The following is a 19,635-nucleotide window of genomic DNA, read 5'->3' on the forward strand; positions in this document are numbered from 1 at the left end:
ATGGTGCCCACCTTCACCCTCTGCCTGCTGGGCAGCGCTGCCCTGCTGCTCAGCACCCCGCCCGGGGCTCAAGGTAAGGCAGAGCAGCCGCTCTGCTCCCCTGGGACCTTCCTCCCACCGCCCTCCTCTTCCTCACTGCTGCTCCTCTCCTCGCTGAGCCCCGGGCTTTTCCCTGGAGGGAAATGGGAGCCCTGCACTGGTCCTGGGCATCACAGAGCCTGCGAGCTCCTCTGCTGCTGGCAGAGACCCTCATCAGAGCCAGGCTGGCACCCCCAGCCCGGGCTGGCACCCCCGCCCAGCCCCCGGCAGCACAGACCCCCGGGGTGCTGCTGGACCCCTGCACTGCCCTGGGTGTCCCTGGGCTGGGCTGGGGCCTTAGGAGGGGCTTCAGAGCCTGCAGAACGGCCAGGAAAGGCTCCTGACCTCGCTGGGGGGTTGACATGAGATGCTGGACACCCAGATTTTTCAGCTGAGGTTGCAGCTGAGGAGCGCAGGGAGGGTCCCGCAGCCCCAGGGACCCGCCCCAGCTGCAGCCCGCGGTGCATGCCCTGCTCGAGGGCACCAGGCTGCACAGACCCTTCCACACGGCAGGAGCCCTGCGAGCTGTGCGGTTGAACATCTCCCTTCTCTCATTCCCCTTTTCCTTTCCCAGCTGCCTATTGCCCCTTCCCAAGGGTCCAGTACGGGTCGGTGCTCCCTTACCGCCATCACTACAGGACATGGGAAACTGTGACCTTCAACTGCCACCCGGGGTACACCCTGCGGGGTCCCCACGGCAGCACCTGCGGGGCCGGCTCCAGGTGGGACCCTCCCCCGCCAGAGTGCAGAAAGGGTGAGTGAGTGTCCCCTCTTGTGTCCTCTCAGATTCAGCGGAAAGGCAAAGCCGGGATGGGTCTGTCCTGCCTTCCCTTCTCCAAGCACAGACACAGAAACGCTGCGGTGGGCACGGGGATGTCTGTGCCCTGTCGGGGCTCCGGCAGGGATGGGGAGAAGTTAACCCCGTGGGATGGCAGGATCCGAATCGCGGGGGGATTCCTGACACTGCTTCTGGGCAGAGCTGGGCTCGCCTTCATTGTGGGCTGGAAATTATTCACAACCTGCCAGACCGGGATGTCCCTTCAGTCCTGTCCGGACTGTCATCACTGCCAGTAATTTCCTCCAGGTGCAGCTGCACCGGTAGTGAGCTAAAGCCTTGATCCAGCGAATAGAGCAGAACTCAGGGAATCACCCTGACATCACCCGGGCTGTCCCAGCAGCACACAAAGCACAAAGAGCAGAGCCGCAGGATGATTTCCCTCCCTCCGCAGAGGTGACATGTCCCCGGGCACCGAGCATCGCCAACGGGCGGCACAGCGGGCACCCCTCGGCCAGGGTGTCCCGGGGAGTGACCGTGTCCTACAGCTGCCGGGAGGGCTTCCAGCTGCTGGGCAGCGTGTCCATCACCTGCACGGACTCCGGGCTCTGGAGCCGGCCCCTGCCCCGCTGTGAAGGTGTGTGGGTGCCCCGCTCCTGGGCTGGGGAGGCGGGAGGGGGGCTGCGTGTCCTGCGGGGTCCTGGCAGTGAGGAGAGGGGAGGGAGGGCTCTGTGCGTGCAGGACCCGCTCATGCACTGAAGTCTAAAGGACGCTGTCCCTGTCCCACAGCGATCGGCTGCCGGGTACCCGAGGTGCAGAACGGCAAGGTCCACAACCTGCAGAGCACCTACAGAGCTGGGGAGACTCTGCACTTTTCCTGTGATGCTGGTTACGCCACGGAGGGCCCCGGTGAGGCTCGGTGCCAGCCCGGGGGCACCTGGGACCCGCCGGTGCTCGTGTGCCAGAGAGGTGAGTGTGGCTGCTGCCAGGAACAGGGGTGCAGGCAGGAACAGGGGTTCAGGCACGGATTTAACCCATCCGTGCAGCATCACTCTGGCTGCCTTCCCCTTGTTCCCTGCTCTCTCACTGAGTTTAATTTCTCATCTCCCTCTCGCAGTCCGGCCGTGCCCGATGCCTCCGGAGGTCGCCAATGGAAATCACAACGGGCAGAACAAAGCGGTTTTTAGCGCTGGGATGTCTGTGAGGTACACCTGCAATCCCGGCTATTACCTGGTTGGAAATGCCGCTGTGTTCTGCAGAGCATCGGGGAACTGGAGCCAGCCCCGCCCTCGCTGTGAAGGTAAGCCCGGGCTCTGTCCCCGCTGGGGACAACTCCCCGTGTGGCTCTGAGCACAGGGGACACCCTCTCCAAATCCACTGAGACCTTCAGTAGAGACTAAATTCCATTTTAATGAAATATACGGGTTTCTGATACGTAAAGGACAAGCTAAGGCCCAGGAATCCCGAGGCAGCATCCTCCTCCCTGTTCTGCAGCCACAGCCTGGCTCCAGCACAGCCAGGATGTGACAGTGCTGGGACCAGCACGGGCACGGAGGGGACACAGCTTTTAGGGGGAGACCAGCTGCGTTTAAATGGATCATTTCAATACTCTTCGTCCAGAAAAATCAGAGGATAGGCGGGACACCCAAAGGCTGCAGCTGCCAGTACCTGGGGCTCGAGCCCTCTGTCCTCCCAAAGTCAGACGTGCTGCAGGGTGGGGCTGAGCAGGCTCCCCAAAATCACCTCTCCCAAAGTCTCAGGGGGTTTTCCCTCCTCAGAGGTGACATGTCCCCGGGCACCGAGCATCGCCAACGGGCGGCACAGTGGGCACCCCTCGGCCAGGGTGTCCCGGGGAGTGACCGTGACCTACAGCTGCCGGGAGGGCTTCCAGCTGCTGGGCAACGTGTCCATCACCTGCACGGACTCCGGGCTCTGGAGCCGGCCCCTGCCCCGCTGTGAAGGTGTGTGGGTGCCCCGCTCCTGGGCTGGGGAGGCGGGAGGGGGGCTGCGTGTCCTGCGGGGTCCTGGCAGTGAGGAGAGGGGAGGGAGGGCTCTGTGCGTGCAGGACCCGCTCATGCACTGCAGTCTAAAGGACGCTGTCGCTGTCCCACAGCGATCGGCTGCCGGGTACCCGAGGTGCAGAACGGCAAGGTCCACAACCTGCAGAGCACCTACAGAGCTGGGGAGACTCTGCACTTTGCCTGTGATGCTGGTTACACCACGGAGGGCCCCGGTGAGGCTCGGTGCCAGCCCGGGGGCACCTGGGACCCGCCGGTGCTCGTGTGCCAGAGAGGTGAGTGTGGCTGCTGCCAGGAACAGGGGTGCAGGCAGGAACAGGGGTTCGGGCACGGATTTAACCCATCCGTGCAGCATCACTCTGGCTGCCTTCCCCTTGTTCCCTGCTCTCTCACTGAGTTTAATTTCTCATCTCCCTCTCGCAGTCCGGCCGTGCCCGATGCCTCCGGAGGTCGCCAATGGAAATCACAACGGGCAGAACAAAGCGGTTTTTAGCGCTGGGATGTCTGTGAGGTACACCTGCAATCCCGGCTATTACCTGGTTGGAAATGCCGCTGTGTTCTGCAGAGCATCGGGGAACTGGAGCCAGCCCCGCCCTCGCTGTGAAGGTGAGCCCGGGCTCTGTCCCCGCTGGGGACAGCTCCCCGTGTGGCTCTGAGCACAGGGGACACCCTCACCAGTGCAAACAAATCCTCCAAGAGGGTTAGTTCCATGTAAAGTGTCTCGTGGAATCAGTTAATGTCAAGCCTTCCCACGGCTGGGGAGGTTTTGGACATCCCGCCGGTTCTGCTGCTGCAGCACGAGCAGCCTGTGCTTTTGTGTTTGCTCTTGCTCCAACTCCTGCACACCCTCATTCCCAGGGACTGTCTGCATCAACCCAACTGTGGCCAATGGAAGGCAGGTTGGTGGCCACGGAGCTCTGTCTGCACCCGGGCAGTCGGTGACATTTCGGTGCCAGGACGGGTTCAGCCTGCGGGGCAGCGCCAGCGTGTCCTGCCAGGAGGATGGCAGCTGGCAGCCCCCTGCTCCCGAGTGTGACAGAGCCCTGCCTGACCAGAACTCCTCCAGCAGGCCTCCAGGTATGTGACAGAACTGCCTCGGAGCACACTGCTGTTTTATGTCCCCTAATCCTGTTTAAAACATGTTGTCAAACCCTTTGAGGGGAAGTTTTAAGCCTACCCTGGGAATAAGAACCTAATCCTCTGCAAGCCTTTGGGAAAATGTGTTAATTAATGGCTATATTAATCCAAATATACATTTTTCAAGGCAAACCAAATCCCTTTACTCGTAACAGTGCCCTTTTTGTGCCTGCCCCTGATGTTCCTGTCCTGCCTGCTTCTCACCTCTCTTTTCTCTCTCACTAGGTGCTTGTGATCCTCCCACAAGGTTACAGTTTGCTGAGCTAAATGAGGAGCATAGAAATGCCATTGGTTTTTCTGTTGGGAAGACTGTGCAATACACTTGCCGCCCTGGATATGCTAAAGTCCCAGGAATGTCACCTACTATTACATGCCTTGAGAGTGGAGTGTGGTCAGAAGCACTAGAGTTCTGTAAAAGTGAATAGTTCCTTGCTTTGGTGTCCATTGTTGCAGGAGGATCAGGTCTCAGGCTCTGTCCAAGCTGCCAAAACCTTGATGTTATTCTGAATATGTGACTAGTAAAGCCATGTAACTCTTTGTTGTTGGGAATGTGGGCAGGGGACTGGAGGAATAATTGCATATTTTGTACTGGGGTGTAGAGAGACAGGAGCCTCAAATCAGGGTGTTTTCCTTCCCCAGGGAAACAGTGCAGTCACCCTGGGGAGCCTATGAATGGCAAGATTATTTCCCTGACAAACCTCCAGCTTGGGTCTACAGTGGTTTACGGCTGTGAGGAAGGGTAAGTCCTGGTTTGGAGATGGATTAGGTGAGTGTCCCCTTTTTTAATCCCTTTTCATACACTCCCAGTAAATGGATTCTGTACAGAAGCCCCTTTAGGGTTCTGTACCTATAGAGCACATGAGGTGCTCACTATTGTGCCTATACACAAATATTGAGAAAAGGGCCAGGAGAGCAAGGAAGGAGCCTCCCCTTCAGGGCCACAGCTCTGCTGCCAGCAGGGCAGATCCCACATCCCAGTGCTGGGGAGGAGCACTAACTCCATCTGAAATGGCTTGGGGTGAATGACTGATCCTTTTAACTGCAGGCACAGGTTAATTGGAAAAGCCAGCAGACGCTGTGAGGTCTCTGGGGGACGTGTTGCATGGAGTGGGGACGTTCCCCTCTGTCAGCGTAAGTAGCTCATGGCTCTGGGAAATCCTTTCCAGCAGAGACTGCCACATCTTTCCAATCAAAGCTTTCACAGGCAACTGCTCTGCTCTGTGGGCAGGACAATTATCAGGTTTGGAAGTCATAAGAAAGCAGTCTGGGAAAAGGTACAAGATCCCAAAGCTTAGGGGATTCTGGAAAGCAGCACCTCAGCTGGAGCTTTTCCAGCAGGGCTTGAGTGTCCTGCTGCTGACTGACACCACGAGCCCACTGCAGGAGAGGAGGGGAAACATGCCCAGCTTGGGGTTGCTGTGTCAGACCCAGAGAGGACAGTCCCAGGGAGAGACAGAGCACTGAGCCAGGCCAGCAGTGAGCCCCAAATCCCACCCTGGGATTGCTCCCTCCCTGCAAGCCCTGGCGACTGCCCAGGAGCTGCTGTGCTGCTCCTCAGCAATTCCACCTCTGCTGATCAAGTGGTGTGGCTGAGCAGGGGGTTCATATGAAGAATAAAACATTTTCTGGTACATTCTTAAAGCATTTCCCAGATTCTCCAGGTAGGTGTGAAGCACAGCTGACACACAGACTGGGCCTGTTGCAATCCTGGCATCAGGATTTGGCATCAGGTGGTGCAAAATAAGTATTTGATTTATTATTTCTTAAAAAGTAAAAAATGCAAAGGGTGCAGGTATTTCCTCCACAGAGCTTTGAATGCTGCTGTGCTTTCTACCTGCCAGGGAGGTTCCATCCTGCTCACTTCAATCCATCCTTAGAACAAGTGTTTGTGCCCCACAGACCGGGGGATTCCAGGTGTTTGGTGCTGTAGAACTGACACGCCTTGTTCTGCACTCTGCAGGCATCCCCTGCGAGCCGCCCCCGGACATCCCCCACGGGAGACACTCGGGGAGGCTGCAGGACGAGTTCCACTACGGCACCTCGGTGACCTACAGCTGCAGCCCCGGCCTGGCCCTGCTCGGGGAGCCCTCCGTGCACTGCACCACCCGTGACGGCCACAACGGCGTGTGGAGCGAGCCCCTGCCCGCCTGCGGAGGTGCGGCGGGGCTGCCTGAGCCGCACGGACCCCAGAAATCCTCCCAGCACTGCTGCTCCCTGCTGGGAAGCGCCGGGAAAATCCAGCCAGCCGGAATTCTTGCCCTGGCATTTTTAAGGGTTGAGGTGCAGGCAGAGCAGGGGAGGCTGGAGAGCCACCCTGCTGCCCCAGGATCCCCTATCCCCTTGGAGATGTTTGATACTGCAGGGTGCAGGCACAGCATCATCTCTAGGAAAATGATTTTCGGGCTTGTCTTAAAATTGCAGCCCTTGGTGTCTCCACAGCTGCTCTGCTCTGCCTGAGGGCCTGTTTTGATCTCCTGCACCTCTTTTTTTTTTTTTCTTTCCAGCGGCGAATTGTCCTGTCCCACGGATCCAGAACGGGAGGATCGTGGCTCGCAGGTCTGCCTACGCACACGGGGACACGGTGACCTTCGAATGCGACCCAGGCTATGCCATTCGCGGCCACAGAGAGACCCAGTGCCAACCAAACAACACCTGGGAGCCGCCTGTGCCTGTCTGCCAGCAGGGCAAGTGTCCCAGCAGGGCAGTGACCCTCCCCTGCTCTCCCAAACCCCTTTTCTGGCTCTCTGACACCGTGTGTCTCTCCCGGCAGCTGGCTGCAGAGCCCCGGCCAGGCTGGGCTTTGCCGAGCTGAAGGAGCCCTACAGGAACCGGACGGTGTTTCCCGAGGGGAGCAGGGTGGAATACGAGTGCCAGCCCGGCTACACCCCGCTCCCGGGCGTGTCACCGGCCGTCACCTGCCTCGGCAACCAGAGCTGGTCTGCGGCGCTGCACTTCTGTACAAGTGCGTCCTGCAAGGGCTGAACACCCGCAGTTTTTGCTCCCAGTGGTGACAGCCCCGGCAGGGATGGGCTGACACAGGCTGGAATTCCCTTCCAGGGAAGCAGTGTCCCAGCCCAGGGAACCCAGCGAATGGCAGGGCTGTTGTCGTGACAGATCTCCTCTTCGGATCCAGAATCAATTACACTTGTGACAAGGGGTGAGTCCCGCCCTAGTGAGAGGGAAGTGGATTTTCAGCTTTACACAAAATTACACTTGTGTCAAGGGTGAGTCCCGCCCTGGTGAGAGTGAAGTGAATTTTGAGCTTTACACAAAATTACACTTGTGACAAGGGGTGAGTCCTGCCCTGGTGAGAGTGAAGTGGATTTTCAGCTTTACACAACCCAGCTCCCAAGTCAGAACTCTTGGCTGCTACTTGCAAAGGTCATAAAGAAATCCCAAGAAATCTCACTGTTAATTAATTAACCCTTCTGTGTGGTCCAGGTACAAGCTGGTGGGAGGCTCCCACAGAATTTGCGAGGTCTCTGGCACGCGTGTCTCGTGGAGTGGGGATCCTCCTGTCTGCCAGCGTAAGTAGGGCACACAACAGGTTCTTGGAGATGCTTTCCATGATAAAGTGGGGCTTCTTTCAAGCCAAAGGTTTTGTTGTCACTGAATGTGTAAAATATTTCCTTTTTCTTTCATTTTGTTTTGGATATGCTTCTGAAAATAGTTTAAAAGGTCTTTTAATTGTTCTGGTCCAAACTGGGAAGAAGCATTCATGTTTCAAACTGCCTGTTAGTGGGTATTTCTCACAGGCCAGTCTCTCTTTGTGCCACCGATGGTTATGGAAAAGGAGGTGACAATTGTCGCAGACACGGGCAGAAGGAAGTGACTCACAGGAGGGGGTAGATTTTCCTACCTACGTGTGATTTTTTTTCACGCAAAGTTTCTTCCTGGAGAATTTGGGTCACTGTGTGACTGCTGAGGAGGTTTCCTGTCCATCAGTGACCTTGTCCTGCCCTCAGGTATCACCTGCGCTGCCCCTCCGGCCATCCCGCAGGGCACACACAGCGGCGGCTCCAGGGACACTTTCTCCTTCGGGGACGTGGTCACCTACAGCTGCGCCTCGGGGCTGGCCCCGGCTGGAAACACCTCCCTGTCCTGCACCTCCCTGGATGGGGAGCACGGCACCTGGAGCGGGGCAGTGCCGCGGTGCCAAGGTACAGCTCGGGCAGTGCCCACGGCCAGCTCTGTCCCTGGCACAAGGGACGTGGGGCAGCTCACAATCCTCTGATTCTATTTATTTATTTATTTATTTACTTATTGATTTTAAAATCATTATATATTTATTTATATATTTATATTTATTTATATATTTCTATTTCTATTTATATTTAATTTCTATATTAATACTCACTTTTACTTATATTTACTTATATTCACTTATATTGATTTATATTTACTTATATTTATTTTATTTACTTACATTTATTTTTATTTACTTATATTTATTTATTTTTATTTATTTTTATTTATTTTTATTTATTTTTATTTATTTTTATTCATTCTTATTTATTCTTATTTATTTATTCAGAGCGGTTAATGTCAGTGTTCAAAACAACCCGGAGGATTTACAATTTTCTTAATCGGTTTTCTACGCATCAAATGCTTATTTGAGCAGCGTTTTGGTGTAACAGCTTTTTGTTTCTGTTGCTGATGGAGATGTTTTCATTACACCTAAATTTGATGCATTATTTCCGAAAAAGCCCTAAAAAGCAGGATGCTGGTCCATGATGGAGAGCAGAGCTCCTGAGTGACTGCACTGGTGTTTCCTCCCTCCTCTGCTGGCACAAGGTTGATGGTTGGCGGTTTTCTCGCCCTGCCCGTTTCTCACCCGCCCCTCCTGTCCCGGCAGAGGTGACGTGTCCCGCGCCCCCCGGCATCGCCAACGGGCGGCACAGCGCCAGCGCCGGGGCCCGGCACCGCCCGGGCTCGCTGGTTCTCTACTCCTGCGCCGAGGGCTATTCCCTGCTGGGCAACGCCTCCGTCCGCTGCACGGCCAGGGGGACCTGGAGCCGGCCCCAGCCCCGCTGCCAAGGTGTGCTCCTGTCCCCTCTCTGCTGCCCCTGGGCTCTTCCCCCTTCTTGCCTCTTGGTTTAATCTCTGCCACCAAAGCCCCAGGGGAGGCAGAGACCAGAGGTGCCACGGGCAGGTGCAGCCCCGTGTGCCCCTCTGGGTTTCCCTTTCTGTGCCCGCTGGGTACAAACGCCCAGGAACAGCTAATAATGATGTTTTGTGTAAGAGCAAGAGTCAGTAGTGTTGAAATGCCCGTGGCAGTGATCCAAGGCTCAGCAGCAGGTGCTGTCCCTGCCCAGTGCCCCTCCACACCCCCAGCTCCTCACACCCTCCTGCTCCTCCCTTCCAGCAACCGGCTGCACCAGGCCAGAGATCGAGAATGGGAAAGTCAGTGGGCTGGAGACCACCTACATGCTGGAGGACACCATTTTCTTCGAGTGCAACTTTGGTTATGCCTTGAACGGCTCTCAGGAGTCTCGGTGCCAGTTTGGGGGCAAGTGGCACCCTCCAGTCCCCACCTGTGAGAAGTGTAAGTGCAGATGAGGGGCAGGGTGGTAGCAGATTCCTGAACCTCTGTGTGGAGGTAAAGGGGCTGGGAAGGAAAAACGTGCACGTGTTTGTTCTGCCATCCTCATGATCCTCATTCAAAGTTAAGAGGCTGCCTTACCCTCCAGGGGGGTTGTGTTACGAGCTCTTGTCCAGCTGGGACTTTTCCCTCTCCTTGCAGTGCCGCCGTGTCCTTCCCCTCCGGTTATCAGGAACGGCCATCACGACAGCCAGGGTGTGAGCGAGTTCATCCCTGGCATGTCAGTGAAGTACCACTGTGACCCTGGGTACGTCCTCACCGGGAAAACCACGGTTTCCTGCTTGCCCACGGGAGTCTGGAGCATCCCTTACCCGCACTGTGAAGGTGAGCTGGCAATGCTGTTCCCCGCAGAGGGAAGGGAGAGCACTGTGCTCACACAGCTCCCAAAACCAGGGAGGATCCCTCAGCTCTGGCAGCTGCTCCCCAACCCCGAGCTCTGCCGCTTTTCCCTCCCAGCCGTCACCTGCAGCAGCCCCAGCGTCAAGGACGGGGAGGTGGCAGAGGGCCGGAGGGCTGTGTACCACCCTGGGGACAACGTCACCTTCCAGTGCCACCCGGGCTTCGTGCTGAGGGGCAGCCGAGGGGCCGAGTGCCAGCCCGACAGCCGCTGGGTGCCCGCTGTCCCCACCTGCCAGCCAGGTGAGCCGCTGGGAGGGGCTTTGCTGCAGCTCTGGGTGCAGGGCTAGAGCTCTGCTCTCCCTCCTGCCAGCCCGGCTTCTCCCTGCTCGGGGAGCCCTCGCTGCTGTGCACGGCCGGGGGCAGCTGGAGCCGGCCCTACCCACGCTGTGCAGGTGGGGCTGGCTCGGTGCCCATCGGGTGCCAGGCCCAGCACCCATCCCGTGCCAGGCTCAGCATCCATCCCGTGCCAGGCCCAGCACCCATCCTGTGCCAGGCTCAGCACCCACCCCCTGCCAGGCTCAGCATCCATCCCGTGCCAGGCTCAGCATCCATCCCGTGCCAGGCTCAGCACCCATCCCGTGCCAGGCTCAGCATCCATCCCCTGCCAGGCTCAGCACCCATCCCGTGCCAGGCTCAGCATCCATCCCCTGCCAGGCTCAGCATCCATCCCGTGCCAGGCTCAGCACCCATCCCGTGCCAGGCTCAGCATCCATCCCGTGCCAGGCTCAGCACCCACCCCCTGCCAGGCTCAGCATCCATCCCGTGCCAGGCTCAGCACCCATCCCGTGCCAGGCTCAGCACCCACCCCCTGCCAGGCTCAGCATCCATCCCCTGCCAGGCTCAGCATCCATCCCGTGCCAGGCTCAGCATCCATCCCGTGCCAGGCTCAGCACCCATCCCGTGCCAGGCTCAGCCTTCAACCAATACCAGGCTCAGCATTCATCCCGTGCCAGGCTCACCCTGGATCAGGCAAACCTGCCACCCACCTGGGAGAACTCACTGGGCTCACCACTGGGATTAAGCTGCTGGCACTGCCCAAGTTTCCCAAAAGGAGACAGGCTTGGATGTCCTAAATACTGAAATTAAAGATTTCTGTACCCTACAGCCCAGAGCTGAGTGAAGGCAACTTTTTTTTAAGACCACAAAAACGAGGTGCCTGTGTCCTTACATGCTGAGTGTTAATTTGCAGCAGACAAATGTCAGACTACATAGAACACACATTAATAACTTGGGGTTTAACAGTGCCCATCAATGCACCTGTTTCTCTTTAGCTGCATTTCACAGCCAAGGACATTTTCCTCATGCCCATTTTGTTTCTTGGCAGCTGGTTGTGGCACACCAACACCTCTGCTGTTTGCTGAGCTAAGCGAGGAATATGAAAATCAGACTGAGTTTCCTGTTGGGATGACTGTGAACTACACTTGTCGGCCTGGATACGTGGGACAGCCACAGATATCACCAACTATCACATGTCTTGACAATCTAACGTGGTCTGAAGCTCAGGAGTTTTGCAAAAGTAAGTTTTTTGCAGCTGCTTCTAATTTGTTTAAATTGTTGTGTGCTGAAGCTTTGTCATTTCTCCTTTACCATTCCCTCCTCTGGAGGGTTTGGACAGACTCCTGAAAATAGCGATTCTTTTCCTATGACACTGAGTTAAAGAAGCTTAAAACCAGCTCATCTCACCCCCTGCCATGAGCAGGGACACCTTCCCAGGGTGCTCCAAGTGCTGTCCAGCCTGGCCCTGGACACTTCCAGGGATCCAGGGCATCCCCACCCTCACAGGGAGGAATTCCTTCCCAACATCCCATCCATCCCCACCCTCTGGCACTGGGAAGCCACTCCTGTCACTCCATCCCTCGTCCCAAGTCTCTCTCCAGTTCTCTTGGAGCCCCTTTAGGCACCAGAAGGGGCTCTAAAGTCTCCCTGGAGCCTTTTCTTCAGGCTGAACAACCCCAACCTCCCCAGCCTGTCCCGGTGTCATGGCCCTGCCCTTTGCCCAGTTTTGTTTTGTCCTCTCTCTTTAGTGCTGCAATGCCCTTCACCTCCAAATATTGACAAAGGAAACCACGACAGCCAGGACCTGGAGGTTTTTCCCACTGGGATGGTTGTGAACTACAGCTGTGACCCTGGCTACAGCCTCCAGGGACAGGCATCCATCTACTGCACCGACTCTGGCAACTGGAGCCTCCCCCTCCCTCAGTGTGCAGGTACACAGTTCTAGGCTTGGGGTTATGGAGCCTGGGAGTTCCTGCCTGTAGGACTCATCCTCACTCTTCCCAAAATCCTGAATCCTTTACCCTCCCCTTCTTTTTACACATTTTGCACAATGATTTTTAAGCTGTACACACTCAAAACACATTTTAAAACAACTTTTGTGCTGACATTCCCGTTCCTCCCTATTTTTTTTTCCCCTGACAGGTGGCTGTGGTGCACCTCCAAACCTCAGCTTTGCTGAGCTAACCAGGGAATACAAGAACCAGCAGGAATTTGCAGTTGGGGACACCGTGCGCTACAGCTGCCGGCCGGGACACTCGAGGCGTCCTGGAATGCCCCAAACTCTGACTTGCCTCCAGAACCACACGTGGTCTGAAGCCCTAGAGTTCTGTAAAAGTGAATAGCTCCATCCCTTTGGTGTTGATTGTCAGAAATTGTCTCTTTTGTGGGTTTCTCAGAGGAATTTTTGAAGGAAAGATTCTTACATGGCTTTACTAGTCACATGGTCAGGGCCGATTTGGGCCTTTTTGAAATTTCATCTTTATTGGTGTCAGAACTTGGACAGAGCCTTCAGATACCTTCTCATAGTGTGTGACACAGCCTCAAGAGAGGAGTTTAAACTCAGCCTTGTTCTTTCCCAGGGAAGCAATGTAAACAGCCAGACCCCCCCAGGAATGGCAGAGCTGTTCTCACAGATCTCCTTTTTGGGTCGACCGTGAACTATACGTGTGATGAAGGGTGAGTCCCACGCTGCCTTTGCTGACTCTGTGTCTGAGTTTGGTCTTGGGTGAAGGATCAGAGCCCACTCCTCTGCACAGCTGTTCTCCCACAGCAGACCTGAATTGGAATTTTGGTTCCAATTTTGCTGTAGCTGCCTGCTCCAGAAAGGGAGAGTTGTCTCATTTTTCCTCCTGTGCTCAATAGATTAATTTGCAAACCAGTTCCAGTTTCCCTTCTCAGATGTCCTCGAGCAGGAGCTGAGAGGGGGAGCAAGCCTGTGATGCAAGGAGGCTCCAGCCCTCTGGAAATCAGTTGGATCCTGATTTAGCACCTGACCAGTCTAACCCAGAGTTTTTGGGGTCAGTGTTGCTTCTTTTGCTTCTGGGAAGAAGGAACTTGGTGTTCTTCATTCCCACGTGTCAAACCAGCAGAGAGACCTCAGTGATCAGCTGGAATCAGGAAATCTCTGGGGAGGGCAAAATCCAAGCTGAAGGACTTGGTATGAGCTGATAATTCTCTGTACCCCCAGGTACAGACTGGTTGGCCAGCCCCACAGGAGATGTGAGATTTTGGGACGAGATGTTGCCTGGACTGGTCTGCCTCCCATCTGTCAGAGTAAGTAGGTCACCACTAGATCAGGGCCAGAACTGCCATATTAAGTCCTTAAAATTAAAAAGCATTTCTTTTAAATATATAGAATGAAAGGAATAAGACTATTAAAAGCATAATATTCCTCTGGGATAGGGTTTTTTTTACACTTGCATGTTTGGTTTCTTCTAAAAATCTTTCAGTTGTAAATCTTTGATCTGTCACAGCAATGCAGACTGAAGAGCTGTGAGATGCCTGCAGGGACTTGTCACTTTTGTTTCACAACCATAAATAAGAAATCAAGTAAAAAACGTGTTCTTGCAGTAGAAGAGTGGTATTTTGAGTATGATCAAAATGGAATTTTCCAAATCCTGTACTGTTATCCAAAGCACAAGCATGTTTTGCAGGGGTTGATCATTGCAATTATTCTTTTCTTCAGGTGGAATTGCTTTGGGAGGCACGAGGTTGGGATAGTAAAACATTCATGAGAATGACAGTACTGACAGATTTCTACCCCATTTCATATATTTATTAGAACATATTCACACTCTTCTGTTTAAGGGCACAAAACTGTGTTTATATATTTAATACCCTTCTAAAAGAACTAAAACCCCTGAGTTCTTGGAATTATTCTCGCCTGAGTCTCGAAATCCTACCTGTGAAACTCCTCTGAGCACACTGAGCATGGGATGTGCTCACTGCAGCACAGACATGGAACAAACAGGATTTTCTCTTTCAGGGGTGGTGTGCCCAGCCCCACAGATCCAGAATGGGAGGGTGGCTGTCCCCAAGCCCCGCTACACCCACAGGGACTCTGTCACCTTCAAGTGCCGCAGAGGCTTCACCCTGCAAGGCCACCCCAGCTCCCAGTGCCGAGGGGACAGGAGGTGGCACCCACCCCCACCTGTCTGTGAGCAGGGTAAGGAGCAGCTCTGGGCCTTGCTGGGATTGCACATTCCTCCTGATTTCTCCTGCCAGCCCACCAAACTCCAAGCTGGTTTTATTTTTCCTGTTTGCTCCAATTACTTTAAGGAGAACGCAGAATTTTTTCCTTTCATTTATGCCTCTCTTCACACACAGGAGGTGAGCCAGGGCTTGGGTAAAGCTGTAAGTATTGGCATGGTTTGCACTTTCTCACACTGCTTGTTGCAATCCATAATCCACATTCTCTTCATTCCCTGGAAGTGAGGGATTTGGTAGCTGCAGGACACTGACTGTCAGAGAGCAGTGAATTTTTTTCTCGGAAATGTAACACCAGGATGATGGGAAATGAAGGTAAATTTGTGCATTTTATTTGCTCAACCATGTTTCTAAACTCTTAATGCTGCATTTAGATGGAGTGGCAGAACGTTTTCACCACCCTGATACCACAACAAAGCCAGGTAAGTCTCTTACCTGAAGAGGCAAGATTTAATTTAGTAATCACTAACTCCTCCTCCCAACCTGTCCTGCTTTTTTGAGGGAATTTTGCAGAGGGTTGGGCAGGGCTGATGGAGTCAGTGCTGTGGGGAGTGTTCACCCTTCCCCAGCTGCTCAGAAGTTTTCCCTCTTGCCTCTCTGAGCTCTGTTTTGATCTGTGTGGGGGTTGTGTTGTTGGTTGGACGGTCGCTGGACAGACTCAGGAGCTCTTTTCACTATTTTCTGTTCTTCAGGTTTGTAGTTTATTATAGGGTGTGGGTGTAAGAGAGAGGGTAGGGCATGGAGAGTAAGAGAGTAAGAAGTAAGAGATAAGAGCAAGGGGGTAAGAGAGGTTAGAGAGATTTCCTGTTTACAATACAATAAGTATTGTTCTATGATGAATATTCTAATTTCCATTAACCAATTTAATACAATACACTAATTGCCTAATATTTGCATGCAACCTATAGAAACTACTAAATTACCATGTTTTCTGGCTTTCTTATCTGTAACCCTTATCTTCAGACCTTTCCTGCCAGGCTTGGGACAGGATGTCTGTTGGTTCTTTGGTATTTGTGGCATTTGGTATCATCTAAACAAAGGAAGAGGCCTCAAGCCTTCACTTGTATGTTTTCAGCATCTATGTCAAAGTATGCCAGCATCTCTATTTCATCTATTGTTTCAGAACTACTTGCTAGGCACTCATAAGATTTTTCTGTTCCCTCCCCAACATCTCTGCACGTCTCTGTTTTCAGTGCTGCACTGCTCCAAGCCTGCAAATATCACCCACGGCTCTTTCAGTGGCCCAGCAAAAGCAGTTTTTGCTCCGGGAACATCTGTGAACTATATCTGTGAGCCCGGCTTCTCTCTCCTGGGGACAGCATCCATTTATTGCACAGCATCGGGAGCCTGGAGCCATCCCCCTCCCGTCTGCCGAGGTGTGTTCTGCTGCAGACTGCGAAGAACAAAGGACATTTAACAAGTCTTGCCTTAGGGGAAGGTTTGTAGAAGGTGTAAATCTGAGCACAGAATGAGAGATAAGAGCAAGCTCATGTTTTTAGCCTTTTCGATGCCTGCTGGAGTTACAGGGGTCTGGGCTGTTGAGTTCAGGGGAAGAAATTCCAAGGGAACGGTGGAGGCTGCAGAGGGGCAGCGCCTCAGTCACCCCTGGCCACCCTTCAGCATCCTGTTGTTTCTCTCCCTGCCTGTCCAGCTGTGAAGTGTCTGCAGCCTCCAAACATCCCCAATGGGAAGGTGAGAGGCAACACCTCAGCCCCCTTTCCGTCCGGAGCCGCGGTCTCCTACAGCTGCGATCCTGGTTACTCACTGCTCGGGAGCGCTGTCATCAACTGCACGGGGTCAGGAACCTGGAGCCAGCCCCTCCCGCAGTGCGAAGGTGAGTCCGGGATCCCTCGGAATCCCGTGTGTGACTGGATCCAGCCCCACCTGCACTGCAAAGGTGAGTCTGTGACCCCTCGGAATCCCGTGTGTGACTGGATCCAGCCCCTCCCGCAGTGCGAAGGTGAGTCTGTGACCCCTCGGAATCCCATGTGTGACTGGATCCAGCCCCTCCCGCACTGCACAGGTGAGTCTGTGACCCCTCGGAATCCCGTGTGTGACTGGATCCAGCCCCACCTGCACTGCAAAGGTGAGTCCGGGATCCCTCGGAATCCCGTGTGTGACTGGATCCAGCCCCTCTCGCACTGCAAAGGTGAGTCCGGGATCCCTCGGAATCCCATGTGCGGCTGGATCCAGCCCCTCCCGCAGTGCGAAGGTGAGTCTGTGATTCCTCGGAATCCCGTGTGTGACTGGATCCAGCCCCTCCCGCACTGCAAAGGTGAGTCCGGGATCCCTCGGAATCCCATGTGCGGCTGGATCCAGCCCCTCCCGCAGTGCGAAGGTGAGTCTGTGACCCCTCGGAATCCCATGTGCGGCTGAGGCACTGCCCCAGTTCTGCAGCACAAAGAAAGGAATTATCCTATTAATGAGAATTAATTCCTGGCTACACGCAGAAGGAATTCAAGAGCAACATCCTAAATAATCCACAGCTGTGTTTCTCAGATTTTGTGTTTCCTCTTTTTACTCTTTCCAACTTCAGAGATTCGATGTGAATTCCCGGATGTCCAAGGTGTTAAAAAGGCCATTAAAGGAAATAGTTATCGCTCTGGCACTAACATCACTCTTGAATGTGACGATGGTTACATGCTGGAAGGCATCAGTCACACCCAGTGCCAAGAGGATTTCAGCTGGGACCCTCCCGTGCCAGCCTGTAAACTGAGTGAGTGGAATGTAAACAAAGCAAAGAACAAACAGAAGCATGCAAATGCATTTCGAACATGCAAATATCTGCTTGGATTGTTAGGAAAAGGAAGTATACAAGGGTGTGGTTCTGAGAAATGTGGTGCTGTAGGTCTCAGCAGGGAGACACTGGCATGGGGAAGCTGTGGCTGCCCCTGGGTCCCTGAAGTGCCCGAGGCCAGGCTGGACAGGGCTTGGAGCAGCCCTGGGTAGGGGAAGGTGTCCTGTCCATGGCAGGGGTGTCAAACTGGATGAACTTTAAGATCCCTTCAACCCAAGCCATCCTGTGATTCTAAAAGGTTTACTGGTATTGATTAAGGACAGTTGAGAAACGCTGGATTTTGGTAGAACAGTTTGCTGATTTTCCATTTTTTCCCTTCCCTGCAGTGTCCCCCAAGTCCAGGTCAGTCGGCCTAGGTAAGCAGCTTACAGACATTTTTGTCCCCAGCTCAGTGGCACAGCCTCCCTTGGCAGATACACTCTGCTGTGCATTTGGTGTTCTTGGCAACAGCCAGTGAGAATAACCCGTGTTCTTCTCCCTCAGGAGTGGCAGCAGCAGCAGTTCTGCTGCTCCTGGGGGCTGGCGTTGCCTGGAAAATAATTTCCAAGCAGAAGGAAGGGTAAGGCAGCTCTGGCTTTTGTTCCTGCCCCTTGGGGCCAAGTCCCAAGCTTTATACACTGAATACACTTGAAGTATTTGCCCCAGTGTCTTGTAATTTTGTACTTTCAACTTGCAAATGATACAACTTGGAATCCATGGTGTGGTTATGTAATTTTATTTCAAAACTCTCTTTCTTAAAAGAAACCAAACTAAGTGTTCTTTTACAAGGCAACTCATTGTTTTCTTCTTTTTCATATAGCTATTATCATACCTATGAAAACTATAATTACAGAACCCCCCTGACCCCAGCAACTGAACACAAAGGCTCCTGTCTGCCATAGGAGGTATGGCTTTATATTCCTCAGCACAAAATATCAGTTAGAGCTGCAATAACTATACTGTCATTTGTTTATATTGCTGACTGCATTGTCTCCTTGAATGACTATTTTCTTAACACAATCATTCAAGTAAAAACTTCTTTCTATTAATTTTCTGATAGAATATTTTCTTTTGCTGAACAGAAGATGTTTTAAATATATTGGGGTTTTAAAACATTCCATTTTTCTTTCTGATACAACATTCAGCTCTTTCCTTTCCCACAATCTGGATGGTCGGTGTGCACAGCTCAGACTTCCAGACCAGTCCTTGCTTCTGACTTAAAGCTGCTTTTAATTTGTACAGATCATGAAAAAAAAACCTGCCTCACCCACAGCAGAGTCAGAAAAGGACACTGAACTTGGTCTCTGGGGTTTTTTATTGCTTTCACACTTGCTATAATGGTATTTTTACTTACAAGTGGATTTCCTTTCTATGCTGGATCTACTGCAGTCAACAGCGAATTTTTACTGTCAGCAGCACATATAAACACTATCAGTTTTGGTGATTTATCTGAAACAAAGCATTTCCCAGAAACTCCCTCCTCCCTCTCCGGGTGGTGATGGAATCTCCACACATCAGTACAAAAGCAGGAAAGCTCTAATTTCAACAGCAGGACATCACCTCCTCCCCAGGCTGCTGCAGAGTAGGCACCCGCAGCGAGGAAGGGCTGCTCGTGTGGAGACTGGAATTCTGTGGCCAAAAAAAAAGGGACTTTTACTGTAAATCATGAATGCTCTTCTGCTCTCAGTAGTTACTGTAAGGATCTCAGACTGCACACAGTGTGGGTGTTGCCTTGGAGGGAATTCTCTGTGCTGCTCCTGATGAAGAGTATTTCCTTTATCCCCCCAAAAAATGGATAAACAAGTGGACAACCCCAAGCTTTGGCAGGGAGAAACAATGAATAATGCACTGGCCATGACCCCCATTCCCTGTCTCACTGCCCACCACAACATACCTGCACAAGGGTGGGAGGAATCATGTGTTAATTAATGTCTTAATTACAGCCAAATTTACATCTTTATTTCCTTCCAGCAACGCTCATGTGCAGTGTTCCTCTACCAATGCTTAACCTAATAAAAGCTGATGATGACAATTCCGTGTCTTCTTTTAGGTCTACCTAGACTCTGAGTATTTCCTCGTTTTTTTTTTTTTTTTTTGTTTTTTTTTTTTTTTTTAATTATTATTTTTGGGCTGTTCTATTTTAATGCTGCTCCACCACGCATGGGATTTAACTTCCTGCACAGGGGGGTCCATCTGAGCTGGCTGTTATTTTTAATTAATCACTGCCAGTGTTCAAAGTGCAGCAGCTGCACAACTAAATAAACTTTGATTTTTTCCTCTTTCCTTGAGCTGCTCAGGAAAGGGATCCATCTCCTCAGCGCTGTAATGTTCCAAAATTTGGAGTATGTCAAGATTACTCTATATCAGG

General features: G+C 53.0%; 1 protein-coding gene across 1 annotated transcript; it reads left to right on the forward strand.

Annotated features, from left to right (window-relative positions):
- LOC130263545 (complement receptor type 1-like) lies at positions 1-19,299 on the forward strand. The gene is made up of 35 exons (XM_056511121.1): positions 1-73; positions 653-832; positions 1,308-1,490; positions 1,643-1,822; positions 1,971-2,153; positions 2,632-2,814; positions 2,967-3,146; positions 3,295-3,477; positions 3,730-3,948; positions 4,234-4,425; positions 4,648-4,747; positions 5,054-5,139; positions 5,969-6,163; positions 6,513-6,692; positions 6,779-6,970; positions 7,066-7,165; positions 7,450-7,535; positions 7,974-8,168; positions 8,864-9,046; positions 9,374-9,553; positions 9,752-9,934; positions 10,067-10,249; positions 11,334-11,525; positions 12,034-12,216; positions 12,428-12,619; positions 12,865-12,961; positions 13,473-13,558; positions 14,271-14,715; positions 15,371-15,867; positions 16,143-16,325; positions 17,028-17,207; positions 17,615-17,644; positions 17,772-17,847; positions 18,088-18,172; positions 18,738-19,299. The coding sequence occupies exons 1-34, from the start codon at positions 1-3 to the stop codon at positions 18,167-18,169; spliced, it is 5,862 nt and encodes a 1,953-aa protein (XP_056367096.1). The 3' UTR covers positions 18,170-18,172; positions 18,738-19,299.
- The last annotated feature ends 336 nt before the right edge of the window (positions 19,300-19,635 follow it).

Source organism: Oenanthe melanoleuca, chromosome 26 (genome assembly GCF_029582105.1).
Source record: "Oenanthe melanoleuca isolate GR-GAL-2019-014 chromosome 26, OMel1.0, whole genome shotgun sequence".
Lineage (NCBI taxonomy): Eukaryota > Metazoa > Chordata > Aves > Passeriformes > Muscicapidae > Oenanthe > Oenanthe melanoleuca.